The following is a 14,969-nucleotide window of genomic DNA, read 5'->3' as shown; positions in this document are numbered from 1 at the left end:
CGAGAGCCGCAGTTGCCATTGGTGACTCTTCTTTACATTAATTGCTAAAACCTTTCGCACGCTCATAATCTAAAAACATGCCCAGCGCTTTAATGTGTTCTTATGGTAACATTGAGATTGGCGACGTGAAAAAGATCGTCAAACTCGCTGTATATCCCGCTTCGGGCTCTGGTGAAGGTCGTTGGATCTCAAAGCTTTAAATTTGTTAGGGGGAACGTTACAAACCACTATTGTTCAGCTTAGCGAAGTGCGAGGCGAAGCTGAGGAAATGTCGAGGGAGAAAAGGTTAACGTCGTTAGTCCTCAAACTTTTACGTTAGGTAAACGTCGGGGCATCGCATACCCTCGTCCGCCTCCCTCTTCGACGAAAGCCCAAACCAAAAGGCTGGGTTCAAAGTGCCGTCCGACGGTACTATTAGCCACACACTAAAGCGACGTCCACCGTCAACATACGAGGCGCAAGCGTTAACGTTGTGTAACACCGACCTGCGGGTATGTTCTGGCCTGCACTTTGATAATGATTGCTTTAAAACTCACACAATGGCAATGAAGAACATGTGGTGGCAGCTGTACACCGCTAATGAGCTAAATGAGAAGGCATTATATTAATTATGGTCACCGGAGGCTCCTTCAAACATTTATTGGGAGCTGCTTCAAAGATGCCATCCTGGCAACATAACTGAGGAGGAGGAGAAGAAAAGCGAAAGGAAAGGCCGAGAGGTTATCCAGGCTTAGAGCCCGGATTGCTACTCGGCACTGGGGAAGGGGTGTTCAGGGGATAAAAGAGATGGCAGGCGAAAAAGGGGGGATAGGAGCGGGGTCGCGCACACACTTAAGTCCCTTCGTGGGCACAAGCACCTGCAACGGCCCTAAGGGATCTGAAGCTGACGAGCATCTGAAGGAGAAGAAGAAGAAGCACAGCAAGTTGGCGCACCTGCATGCGCTGTGTGCCGTATCGAACCTTTCTTCGCAACGACCGCACAGGACGATTCCAGCTGCTAGACGATGGAATCGGGTAAGCATAAGTGCTGGCATTCTCACATTGCTAAGGGAACGATCTGGCGACGAAACACGCTTAGTAGTGGCTACGCAGCGTGGCATTTGAAGCAGGAAATCTTCGGAATGCTGAGGCCTGGAACTGACAGCTTTAACTGTGTGGGGCTGGGATTGATTCTTATACAGCTACTAGAAATGCGATCATTGAATTAACATTGCAATCATGGCTTAGCAGCGAATATTTATGGAGCGTTTGTATTAGTGGCTTACGTAAATTAAACAATGCACTAGGCATCCGCCTTTAGACGTTTCGTGTACGTGTTTTCGCGTATGACCTGACGCTAAACGAAGAACTAGAGCATTATATTTCTCCGCTCGTTATTAACGTGGCTTAACCTTTTCGGCGTACCTTGGAAACCTAATAAATACCCCTTTAAGTGTGGCGTGCTGACATTGACATCTGGTTCACTTGTGCGGGTTTAATTCTCTACCCTCTACAGTGACACCGCTGAGTTCAGTTGGCCGGTAATTGTGCTTCGACACTTCTGCATCCCGTTTTTTAAATATTTTCCCCCTACGCGTTTATAAGCGATTGAAATGTCGTATGCTTAATTAAGTTTATTTTACAGAAGAGTGTGTGTCCACCTCTTAACATTCTTCGTGCCATGTATATCTTGCATTTATTATCATTACTTATAGTTCGCATAACAAAACGCTTCGTTACAGCACCAGTTGGTGAATAGCTGCGCTGAAATTTCGTCTAATAGCCCACCCTGCAACTCATATCTCCGCCTCCTCTCTCCAGCGCAATGTTCGGTGATGGTACTGCAGCAATTCTCTTTAGAGCATGCTTATGTACGCCTACGTAAACAAGTAACTTCCAGGGGCTTTTCAAGCGCAATTTGCATGTATATGACGAGTCACTCACGCCTTCCTGAAAGTGTGGGGTGTGGGGTCCCAATAAAACACCCAAAGTGACACGGATGGATTAATGCCTTTTTAAGTAATTTCGGCAAAACCATCAGGTGCACCACTGTGCGAAAAACCGTCGTTATAGATGTTTGATGCCGAAAATGGCGAAGTCAAGGAACCTTGGATTCATGGTCATGGTTTATGGTGTCAGGGTACCGTGGGTTCAAATCCTCATTTATCTGGACTTTTTCTGTCTTTTTCTTTTTGTTGCTTTTAGAGAGAAAGCTTTTTTGGTGGCACCGATGGCGTTCTGTAAAAAAAAAAAAACTAATGCATTTCCCCTTTAACCGGTTGGTCGACCGAAAAGCTCTGATGAGATCTCTGAAAAGCTCTGAATGGAAGCCTGATGAAACCAGGCTTCCATTGTGTAAATACGGCTGCTTGAAAATCGGGAAAAAGGAACGGTTCTAGATAAGACAACGCACATTGGTGATGAAAAATGAGTAGAATAGTATATCGTATTCTCATAAACCACGTATCGCAATACATTTAGATGGTTCATCGATGAGTTTACTTAGTGTGCAGAAAATCGTCCCATGAGTTCATTCTTCGTTGGCGACTTCGGTCTTTGAACGTTTGACGATCATCTGGACGAACTTTCGGCGGAGGTTGGACGCACTTTTACCTTTCGCGCTTCTCTTAACTGTCCTCAGGAATCGAGGGTAAAAGTTTCAAAGGTAATTCACTCAATTTAAAATATTTCGATAATTGTACTCGCTAGTACTTTTTGAGATGGCTATAGGCAACAAGGCAAGTAATGCAACGTTCTGGCCTTCTGCCATTCAGTCTATCAAGGCAGTAATAAAGGTATACACAGTATTTTGAGAGGCTGGGCTGGGGTTGTGCCTTTGAAGTCGCGGACGACACAGCGCGCATAAATACTATTTCAAAAGCCGTGAGCATTGCACAGAAAAATGGCACACATAGGGAAGACATTGTGTGTCGTTCTTCTGCGCAATCCTCATGGCTTCTCAAGTATCAGAACTAGCCCGTCAACAGATCTTGCTAAAGGCTTTATATTTCGGGAACTAACAAACACATAGACATTGTGGTCCATTGTACGACGTCGTTCCTATAGCTGCAGCCAAGAAATAGCCTCGTCTGGAGCCGCCAGCGCCGGGGAACCCCGTGTTCTGCCTCACCTTGTCTCTTCAAGCGAATTCTCTCTTCTGTATGTAGTCTTGTGGTTTACTTATTATTAGAAGTTAAAGGGCTGATTTTGTGCATGTATGCGTACGGGTGTGTGCGGGTGTATGTGTGCGCGTGCATGCCTGCGTGTGAGTAAGTGCACGTGCGCATCCCTGCGTGCGTGTTTTTGCAATAAACATTCTCTGGGAAGTTAATGTTCGTCCTGTGTGTTTTCACATACATCTTTGGTTTTCGCCTCAATGTTTTGTATTGGTTACAAAGCCAGCGTGAAACGCAAGCGCCATCTTTTGGATTCCCCGCCGGTCAAATTTATCCCTTGCGCTCGCTTGGCTTCTGTGTCTAACCAGGTCCGCACCCTAGATTGACAAGAACTGCGATTGTGTTTACTGCTGTTTCAGCTTGTAATGAAATGTCGGAGCATTATAATACATAGTTAATCGTATATATAGTATATATAATTCATTCGTGGCATAACTGCGGCTTCGTACACTGTCTATTCTGTTATATGAGCCGTTTTAAGCTAGTTCTATCCATCGAAGCGACCTGACACGTGACCCAACACTTCCAGACGACGCCGAAGAGGAGCGTGTCCAAAGCCGCTGTGCCTTGTGGATTCAACAGCTGCACGTGCTCTTGTGGAAGGACATCTACCTGAAGCGCATCTGCCGCCACTACCCGTCCCTGCTGATTGAGATCACGCTCATGATCGTCCTCCTCTTGGGCATCCAAGAGGAGACCGTGGTCAGGGAGCCACTCATCCTCCGAGGGGACACCATCTACCCGCCCGTCCATCCCAGTCTCTTCTGGAACACGAACCCCGCGCTAGCGAACATACGCGAGGTAAGTAGAGACGCTGACTTCCGTGGATAGTGGAGTCGTGTTTCACACTCCGCGAGTAACTGCAATGACCGTTCATAGTGTAGAGAGTGGAAAGGTAAGCGAGCGAATAGCGAACTATGCGGCAATAAAATTGTTCCTACGAGACAGTATACGGGTGCAACTTGTGCCCTTCAACTCTAGCATGATTTGCTGCTTTGACGCCATAGCTGAGGCGCTCTGCCGCAACAGGTGTGCTGGATTGGGAGATATCCTAGCCCCTGAGTAATTGTGTGCCTGCATAGCAGGGCAATCCCATGGTTTATGATCACAACAATGTGCTCGAGCGACCAATTGATGTCGCCAACGATGCATACAGTTTCACACAAAGTCTGCTTGGAGCTGCGGCATTGTGGAATACAGAACGTCATGCTTGCATTGCGTGATACCACAGCAAAGGACCCTATTTTGCTCGTAAGCTGGACACGTTCGTTCACCGAAATTGGGTTATTGACTGCAATGATCGGTGAATCGAGCTAATCGTGGTGAAGCTGAACAGCAAAATTGTCTCAGAGTGTAGATAAATCCTGCAGTTAAAAGATTTCAGAAAACCGCAAAAGACTTGCGGATCACATTAGTTTTCACTGTAGGAGCCGACGATCACGAACGATGGAGATGAAGCACTTTTATATAATGTTGCCGGATCATTCTTGCTCGTGTCCCAAGCTACAACCTACGCCTCGCAGGCGCCGTCCTTCTCCAAAATGTGGTAAAAACACCAAGCATGCCTCGGTGCATAAAAACTAAGATTTTATCCCCGTATTTTTTATTAGTAATATACGTTCTTTTGTTTCTTTTATGGCACTGGCATGAAAGATGGGCCACGATTTACCACACAGATCTCGTTTTTGGAACGCGTGGCCAGCAGGGCGCAGCATTTGCATATTGAAAGATTACCGATGGTACGGAAAGAAACTGAGAAGAAAGCCTCGCGTCCTTCTTAACGTCAGATGGTATGCAGCACTGTTAACGTTATAAGAACTTCATTTTTTCGTCAGACGAATATCGCTTCCAAAAAGAGTGCAGTTGTATTTTGGGAAAATCCTGCCGAATACCACACAAACTCGGGATTTTTAGTTGCTAAGAATGAAAACCCTTCCTATTTTGTTACACAGGGCAGTGTAAATTATTCTTCAGTCTCATGACAGCCCGAACAAGCCTGGCCAAGCTAGGGATTTTGCTGACGTGTCCGTGGTTTCGCACGGCGTTGCGCTCGCGCGACTGATGCTAGGTATAGAAAAACCATTCGGACAGATATATTACTGTCGCGAATCAACTACTGGATTAGCTACATTACCCCTCAATAAAACTTGAAAATATTCTGAAATATTTCCAAAGCCTGAACCTTTTCAAAAGGTGCAGACGGATGCTGTGCAGATAAAACTGGGATTCTTTTCCTCCCTTTCTTTTCCTTCCTGAATTGAAGCATGCTGAAGATAAGCGAGGTTAACGGCAGTTGCGCGTTTCCGTTGGTCTGCGGCTGCCCCATCAGTGTCGCTTATGGACTCGGAGTAATTAAGAAAAGAACCCAAAAAAGAATGTCTTGCCCTTGAGAACCATTCAACCGTCACTCGTAAGGAACGGCCTGTAATAAAAGCAGGGTAGGAAACTCCAATTGACAGATGAATATAATCAATCACACGGACGCCTGACTTACTGCTGCCTTGTAAGTCAACTTCTGTAAAGCTGTGACTTTGGACATCTTACGAGGACGTGGTGAAGGAACCTTTTCGCTTAATCCTGCCTATCACGTTTAATGTTGTGGGTTACGGAAAACTGATAGACTGGTTGGTAGCGACTTCATGAATATTCCGCGAAAGCAGCATCCATTCCTGCGTACAAAGTTAATACCCCATTGAGGGTATGCGCTACTGTGTGTGTATGCATCTTTGCTCGGTCCCCTTTATTGATTTGTTGATTGGTTTTTGCGTTCCAAGCAGCATCTGCATTACGCGCACTGCAGCAGAGAACATTCGTGCATATAAGCGTTGGCCAGTAAACCATTGCGCACTCGTGCTACTTTGGGGTATGTATCGCTTCGCTGGAATAACCGCAGCAATTGTGGGGCATGCGCCGTAGCGCTACACAACACGGCGCCCTGTCAGGTCTTACGACCTTAATGGTTAAACGCAGATCCAGCTGCAGTAAGTGCGACGAGCAATTTTTCGAATGGGCACCAGTTCGTGACTTCAGACCTCAAATCGACGTATGTGTAGGCTCAGCGTTACGTAACGATCAAGCTGAGCTTAGTGGCGACGAATTATATTAAGTCGGGCTGCGTGCGATCGCTGACGAAGTTAGACCCCCGCAGCATAACATTAGACGTGAAGTCCTAATTTTACGCTCAGCGTTAGATAACAATCAAGTTGAGCCTGATGAAAACTTCTTACTTGTGGTATACGCCACTGTGTGTACTGGTTGACGAAGTTAAGCCCAAAAGCTGGCCATGAGGTTTAACGTCGGGCCTTTTTGTACCCGCGTCCCTATACCTCCACTGCTCCTCTACCTTTGCACATAGCTATTAAAAACCCATTTGCACTAAGCATATCGGGTGAAGCACATACCCCAATTGGTCCTCACTCTTTTTGCATCCCCAGACAACGATCAAACGTAAGCTCGTTGACAGTCTGAAAGCTTCCTTACTTTTGGTTTCCGGCCCGTGCAACTCCTGCTCTCACCTGTCCCGTATCTCTTCGATGTCTGTTTATTGACGGTAAAAAAATTTCTCAGCCGCCCTGCTTATGCCATTGCTGTCCTACGAGTCATGATTACACCTTTCAGACTTTTTGGCAAGTTGGACTACAGAACATTCTTAATACTGTTACGTGGCGGCAGATGAAACGGACCATGTAGCGATGAAGCGATGTATTTACATGATGGTTAAAGAACTATTTACATAATGCCAAAACGGAGCCCGGCCTGGCAGCGCGGCGCACACAGCTCTTCTTCGTCGTCACCATCCTTGGTGGTGGGCCATGGCGCAACGGGGATTGTCCACCACGTCCCGTGACAATATTCTAACAAAACCAAAGTAAACGTTACTGTTGACGCATCTTCGTCAGAATACTGCACGGTAACAAAAAAATACATTCGGCGTGTAATTGTCAATCGGAACAGTTGTGAGCCGACATGAACGAAGTCGTGGGTTGTGCTCTCCCTTTGGCCGCAGGTGTACTACTTCGCAGAGGACAATTCGTACCTTCATAAATTAACCGTAGAAGCGTTCGCTGACCTGGGCGTGAGCAATGTCGTCAGTCTATCGTCAGAGGCACAGCTGATCGCGATTGCACGCGATGTGGTTCGCCAGACAATGCCAGTGCGCACCGTGGTCCTGCGGTACTCGTCCACCAGCGACACGGCGCCTGAAAGTCTGCACGTCTCCTTCTTTGCGGGTCCGCTACCATTCGACGTCCAGGTGCGGTCGCATCATGCGGTGTTCGCCCTACTCTTGTTGGTAACACCCTTTAGGCGTCATTGGCTAATTTTGTTCGTCAGATGCGCTTTAAAAGTCACGCATGTGGGATTAGAATTTGAGACCATGTGTTGAGGACATGTAGAATCCGAATTGCGAAATACATTGGGCTTATGAATGAACAGAGACAGAAGAGCCAGCTCGCAAGATCGTTGAGGCAGACACACGGGAAGTACTTCTAATTTTTTGTTACAAGATTTTGTGTCAGAGGTTTGGACGATATCAATTGAAAAAAAAAACATTCTTCTAAGGAGAGACCTGAACCTATGACTTTCGGGTTGTCTGATGCAACACCAACTGAGATAATGGGGAGGATGTGCTCCCGAATTCTCGTGTATTCATGAATGTACTTGCAGGCTACGCTTGGGAGTGGTAGCGAGCAGCGGTTCGGCAAAAGTGCAGGGGGACCTTCTTTATCCCCTTGGAAAAGTTCACATGACAGAGGTCTCTTTCAGGAATTAAGCAGCTCAAATCAAAATGGCGCCGGCCTCGTAAGAGCATTCTTTGTTTGCTGTTTAGGCAAATTAATAATTTTTAAACCTGATTTTCGTCCTTTCGGAAGCAACATTCCAATTAGAAAGCTGCAGGAAAACTGCAAAACATAGTTTACTTCTGTTTGCCGTCAACGCGTTGTTTGGCCATTGTAGGGCGTCGAGCATTGCCCGTGCACGCCAGCGCTCCGTTCGAACACTTGTTCGAACATTCCTTATGGCGTGAGTGAATTCGCAGTAAAGCAGTGCGGGGAAGCGATACTGTAAAACATTTCAGAATTTTCCACAGAAGATATTTCACAAACGGCTCCATGGATAACCTATAAATGCTTAGACCAAAGATTATTGAGATAATAGGGAGAAGCCCTTGTGTTCGCGACCAGCTCGCGTGGCTGCGCGTGACACGCGTGCTTGTGACCATCGCAGCTCCACTACCAGCGCCGCCTCATCGCATCGCCAGAGGGCCCTGCGCGGGAAGAAATGTATCCGGAGGTGAACACGCTGCTGCCAATTGTGGCCGCGCTGCAGCAGCGACATCTGCAGCTGCAGGCAGGGCGCTTCAACTACAACCACCCGCTGCACCCCGTGACGCTGAGGCGCTTTCCGTACCCGGACCACATCGAGTACCACGACACCAAGAACTACGCGTTCGTGCTCACGCGCTTCTGCGTGGGGATGCTCATCCCCTTCTCGATGTTCGCCGCGCACTTAGCCGAGGAGAAGGCCACCGGTGAGTGAGGCCCGCAAACTACTGCCCTTCATTCTTCAACACTGCGCTATATCTCATCTCATGTTTCTAAATGACACGTCGTGCATTGTTCGGCAATGTCATCATTTTAGCTGTCAGGAGCCGTCTTTCAGTATAAAATGGATCAATTCTGCTTTTAAGGCGAATGTTTCTGTGGCTCAGGGTTCGTCCGTTTTTTGTAGCGCTAGCTACACTGGCCGAGGACGAGCAGTTTCGCGTGGCTCCTGGAGAGCCGTGCCGAGCACGCGCGAGGAGCCGTGACGTCTCACGGCGCGTAGCTGGTGTGCTGGAGCCGCCGCCACCGCAACTGGGTTGGATTGGAATGGACTGGATTGGATTGGATTGGAAATCCTCTTAGCAGCAGTAAGCATGATAATCAGCTAATCCTAGATAACCAGGAAACCTAAGAAAACCTTAGCTCACGCTACGTATATCCTGGCATAGCCGACCTAAGCCACTGCTAACTTTTTGTGCGCGTGAGCAAACACTCCCCCCAGGCTCGACGTGCATTTGCAGTGCGAGGCGCTGGAAAACGAGCTTCTCGTATGCATGCTATTAGCACGCGATCTCCAACAAAGAAGCGCGCCGTTGAAAACTCGAGTTATACCTCAAGGTTATACGCCCTACTGTCTGCGTACTTTGGTAAGAAAAAGAAAAGTGGAATTTAAGGGTGGCACCCTAGGTACAGGGCTCCAGTAGCCAGTGGTAACCTTCACTCTCTACAGCAAGTTTAATTGGTCTTGTAGACATGTGCTTGCCAGCACCGCCTCCCGTATATCTAGTACGATTAGCTACGTCGGTGTGTTGTTACTTGTAGCTCCTCATATATCATTGCACATGCAGTACCGTGTGACGTGGAACGGAGTAGCTGTCTCCCCGCAGTGCTTTCTGAGCAATCGAGTTTTTTATTCTGGCGTCACAGCTTCTTAGGCCATACGAATCTTGCATACACATCTGTTAATTTAGATTTTCGTACTATTTGTGCTTCCGAGCATTTGCGGTCTTAGGTGGGAGCAGTTTTGGGGCTCTCATCTGTCGTAATACGTAAAGGGCTGTTCGGGGCTGTGCGGAACGCGTGATGATCATGTCGGCTACGTGGTGAGAGAAGCCGTCGCCGCGTTGGCCGCCTCATTTCCTTCGAGCGATTCATTCGACAGGGTCCATGGGATGTATACCTTTTTCATTTCTCGGGGCAGTATGGATCTGAGTTGTTTGGGTATTTTCCCCATGGTGATTAGTCGCGCCGAAACTTGGGGGTCCGTAAAGTGTACAGACCTATCTTCGCTCCCGGCTGAATGGCCAAGGGTATAGGTGGGCGCACTTCTGCTTGTTTGATTGCGGCGTTCGTGTGGGTGAGGCAATCAAGGATGTCTCCCTGTTAGGTGGTTACCACTGGAGCCGCGAATGGGGCATTGTAGCTTCTCGGGTTGACTTACGGCGTTTTCTCGTGAATGCTTAATTTCTGACGGATGGGTAAAGTCCGTTCTCAAGTTCCTGCGCTCTCAGTAAATCACTGGGAGTGCATGCTTAAAGGAGCCATGAAGAGAAAACAAAAGTTTGTTTTATTCGAAAGATTAGGTGTTTCATAGTACCCCAAGCGCTTTCCCGGAAGCAAATGATGCTTTATTCACTGAGAAATAAGGCAATTTAAGCCAAAATTTTAAATCTCCCGCTAAAATTGAACATTCCGTGACGTGTACAATGGCGTCATAGAGCCGGTCCATGAAACAGATACTTAGTATGTCGACTCCATATAGCACCCACACGCGGGAGTCGATCGAGACGGCGGCCATTTTAAAAATACTAGTAAAACCTAGTGCACCCGCAGCCCTAGTCATGGAATCGCCTGATCCGGAGAACAAAACTCTCGCCGAGGAGCTCGGGCTTGCATTTAACAACCTCACACCACAAAAACGCTCAATGCTTCTAAGTGCACGAGCGGCAAGAGTTGTGGGATACGCGGTGGACGGGAAAGCGACCATTCCGCGATAGCCACAACAGACGAACGCCCAGCCGTCGGCACCGCTGCCTCGTCAGCCCCGTCGCGACGGACGAATATAGACTGGTACGTATGTGCCGTATTTTGATTACGGTTAATAATAGTTCAATTTCAGTAGCAGTATCACTTATGCCAGTTGGCCGGTGTCGTGTATGGAAAGCCGTTCGCGCGAGCTCTCTGCTTCGACCAGAAAGATACGAACGTCAATGCGCGGTGTTTACGGCATTTTTTTCCCCAAGGTCAGAGCGATTTGACGAAGTCGGCGACGAGCGCCAGCATGTCCCAGGAGTGAGCTAACGTAAGGGTCCCTGCCGTAACTGAACAAACTGAAGTTTTCAGTGGTTGTAAACTGGAAACGAGCTCGTAACGACAGCAGCAAGCCAACACCATTCGAAACTTACGCGACGACTGGCACTATCTCGTCGCTTCTTGCTGTTCCTTACTCCCCTCGTTTCTATTTTTACCTTTGCTGGTTGGCGATATGACGGCCAACCTCCTGTGAAGGGATTACGATACGAAGCAAGGTCGCGGCTGTGCGTGCTGGAACGGTTCGTTGGCCCCGAAGAGCCTCGAACCCGAAAATTCGTCTGCGCGACGGCGAGATGTCGAGCTCGGCCGCGGCGCTAGTTTTGTACGCATTGGCGCACACGCTTGCGAGTTCGTTCGGACCTTCAACCGTTTACTCCACCGTTCTTTGTCATAAAAAGAATGTGCAGTATGTTTCACGGGCATTTAGCTCGCTATGCAAGCTGTAAGCCCTGCCTAACATGCGTTTGCTTTTGCCGGCCTCCGCCAATCGCAGAGCTTAGCCCATGTGACGGCATAGGTTCTGTTGCGGAAAATGAGCTGGTGGGTCGCATGGTCATTTCCTTTTTTCCTAATTATGTAGCTTATTTGAGCGAAGTTTGCGTTATAAGTGGTGTCGCTATGGTTCTAACGAGGCAATCTTTCGAATGAACCAAACTTGTGTTTTCTCTTCATGGCTCCTTTAAGAACGGGCAAGATATGTGTTTTCGTTGCTTCCTGGTGCGATCGTACTCCGGTCCTAGTATTTTATTTTCCGGTAGGTGTCCTACCGCCCACAGTACGGCTCGAGGAGTCTTTTTTCCACATGCGTTCTTTCTGCGCGGACATAGAGACTTTTCTTATATCTTCTCTGGCTTCGAAATCTCGAAATTTTATCTGTGGCATGGTGTGCATTTGCATCGCCCCCTCTTTCTCGGCATTCAAAGCGCTTGCATGTCTAATTTCCTCTGCTTTCTCCGGACTGTGGATCCGCCGTCAAAACAAGTTGCCGTTGTTTATTTTGAACTTCACGTCTGTTGCCTTGAGTGGCAGGCGGTGTATATTGCCGACGTCATCTTTTCTTGTCGTCCACCTTCATACAGTGGAATGGCTCATGAATTGTTTTGTGTGCGAGGGAATAATTAGGGGGGATTCACCTGATAATATTCCTAGGGGACTTACCACTTAACGACCCCCTACGTAAAAACCGTCGTACTAAAATAAGATTGATTGATTGATTGATTGATTGATTGATTGATTGATTGATTGATTGATTGATTGATTGATTGATTGATTGATTGATTGATTGATTGATTGATTGATTGATTGATTGATTATGAGGTTTAACGCGCCGACGCTACACAGGCGATGAAGCGCGCCGTAGTGGAGGGCTCCGGATTAGTGTTGACCACCTGGAGATCTTTAACGTGCGCGGAAATCTCGAACATGCGGGCGTTTTCGCTCATCGCCTCCGTCAGAAAACAGGCCGCTGTGGCCGGGTATTGAACCCGCGTTTTTGGGCTCACCAGCAGAACGCCTTAACCACTGAGCCACCGCGACGGGTCACCAATAAGAAAAGCTTTGCAACAACATATCAATGTTCACAGCGGCCTAGTTTGCTTATAATACTAGCGCTGCTTAGGGCAGACACAAAAAGCTTATTAGGCACAAAATACTTTTTTTTTCCTGTTACAGGTGGTAACTGTCCTAGGCAATATTCCCCTCTCTGTTTCGTCCACCAGCATTCTAATCTTCTTTTCGTCCCCTCGACAGCCTTGAAGTTACCTTCCTCGGTGATACCCTTAAATCCTAGGGCTTCTGGAAGCCCAATATCTTCTTCAAGTAGATTTGGATGGATACCCTCACATTCTACATTAAGTGCCACATAGTTTCTGTTTCTTTTCGCACACCACGCATACCCAATCATTTCGTGAATACTTCCCCACAAAGTTCTTAGTTCGCAAGCAACCTGCTCTAGCCTCAAAAAGCAAAGCACTGCCCTGGGAATTATCGTAGAAATTTTCCTTTCTGATGTTCAATTTCTCAGCCCTGTACATCTTTAACAAAGTTTTAGCTACCATTTTTTCCCTACATTTATTCATTTCAATCTGCCTTGCCTCTTTTTTGGTTACCTTGGCTGTTTTGAATTCTACACTGTTCTTTCCGTATTTCATCGTTAGTCTTCTAGTCTTCCTTAACCACTGCGTGTCCACGCTTTCCAAGTATAGGTACCTAAAAACCTTAGCTGCCCACCTTCGTTGATCCATTGCTCTCAACCTCATCTTAAAACATATTTTACTATGTGCTTCTTGAACTCCAAACGACGCCCAGCACATATCGCTCTGTACTGCTTCGTTAGTTGTTTTTCCATGCGCGCCTAAGGCCAAACGTCCTACCGTTCTCTGGTTCACTTCAAGGCCTTATAGAACGTCTGATTTTAAGCAGAGTACAGCATTCGCAAACGTGAGACCTAGAACCATTACTCCTTTCCACATTCCTCTTACTACTTCATATTTGTTATACCCCCACAGAGCTCTATGCTTCATTATAGGTGCGTTTCGCTTTCCGTTAACCTTAAGTTGCTCCTCGTGAGTTCTTAAGTAGTTACCCCTTCGTTTATCCACACTCCCAAATATTTATATTCCTTCACTCTAGGTAATTCGCTTTGCTGGATAGACACTACGTCAGTGGTAGCATTAGTAAAAACCATTCCTGATTTTTCTGCATTAGAATTTAAGGCAAGGTCGGTGGCTTCCTGGCCGCTAATATTTATCAGCCGTTGCATATATTAGCCGTTGCAATATTAGCCGTTGCATATATATAGCGGTTGCAATATTAGCCGTTGCATTAACCGTTGCATTAGCCGTTGCCTTAGCCTTGCTTGCTAGACAGCTAGTGCCATCTAGTGAAAATAAATAAACCAACACGTGTTCTTTATGCATTCTTTATCTCACTAAAGAAGTGAAATATCTCTAAAAGAGCGAAACTAGGCCGTTAGGACCATTTTTATGCATTTGTAAAACTTTTCGTATCGGTGCACCATGCTTTTTAAGAACGTGGGTCATGAATGAATGAGTCCCATAGGAGTGTGATCAGGTGAGTTCCCCTTAAACGTAAAAGTTTAACACGAGCATCACTTCGCGAGGAGCGTTACGGCCTACTGGAAGCTCTAGCGGTGTTGACATCACAGCTTACGTTCTTGTCACTAAACCCAACCATACTTCAAATAATAAAGTACTGCTTGGTGCTGGTATTATTTGAAAGTTAGGTCTGTAGTACAACGGAATAGCATTTTATATTACAACCAGAGTCCGTCAAGCATTGACGGACTCTGGTACAACATTAAAGAACGGTCCAAGCTGTGGAGGCGAAACTCAGCCTCTTAAACTTAATTCTCTGGGTAGCAGGGTTCGGAATGGAATGCGTCCTCATAGCCATTGTGCACACATCACATTACGAATTCCAATGCTTCCTTTTTTGGTGGATCCGTAACGTAGTTAGGTGCTATGGGGATTTCGGGTAATCGGCTAAGTCTGTGTTGTCACGCTGACCATGAACAGCATGGCTTTGGGACGGGACAGGGAACAGTGTGAAAATAGCAGAAATATAGCAACAGAGACAAAGACTGCAACGTGCGTTATGTGGGCCAGATTTCGCGTATTCCGGCTATTAACAGGGTAGTGTTTTATTCCGGGATTCACAAAGATTTCAATTACGTCATATCCATCGTGCGTTATGTGGGCCAGATTTCGCGTATTCCGGCTATTAACAGGGTAGTGTTTTATTCCGGGATTCACAAAGATTTCAATTACGTCATATCCATCGTGCGTTATGTGGGCCAGATTTCGCGTATTCCGGCTATTAACAGGGTAGTGTTTTATTCCGGGATTCACAAAGATTTCAATTACGTCATATCCATCGTGCGTTATGTGGGCCAGATTTCGCGTATTCCGGCTATTAACAGGGTAGTGTTTTATTCCGG

At 47.0% G+C, this 14,969-nt stretch overlaps 1 protein-coding gene across 1 annotated transcript in view; it reads left to right on the top strand.

Annotated features, from left to right (window-relative positions):
- The first annotated feature begins 1,004 nt into the window (after nt 1–1,004).
- LOC144173136 (glucosylceramide transporter ABCA12-like) overlaps nt 1,005–14,969 on the top strand; it is a 38,139-nt gene continuing 24,174 nt past the window's right edge. Inside the window, exons 1-4 of the mRNA XM_077701651.1 lie at nt 1,005–1,014; nt 3,685–3,956; nt 7,162–7,407; nt 8,382–8,685. Coding sequence (XP_077557777.1) covers nt 1,005–1,014; nt 3,685–3,956; nt 7,162–7,407; nt 8,382–8,685 — 832 coding nt within the window. The remainder of the gene's footprint in view (nt 1,015–3,684; nt 3,957–7,161; nt 7,408–8,381; nt 8,686–14,969) is intronic.

This window comes from Haemaphysalis longicornis, unplaced genomic scaffold (assembly GCF_048455015.1).
Source record: "Haemaphysalis longicornis isolate Haplotype H1 unplaced genomic scaffold, Haemaphysalis longicornis Haplotype H1 scaffold_29, whole genome shotgun sequence".
In the NCBI taxonomy this organism is placed as follows: domain Eukaryota; kingdom Metazoa; phylum Arthropoda; class Arachnida; order Ixodida; family Ixodidae; genus Haemaphysalis; species Haemaphysalis longicornis.
Note: the sequence above shows the minus strand (reverse complement) of the source record. Positions and strands in the feature narration are given on the sequence as shown.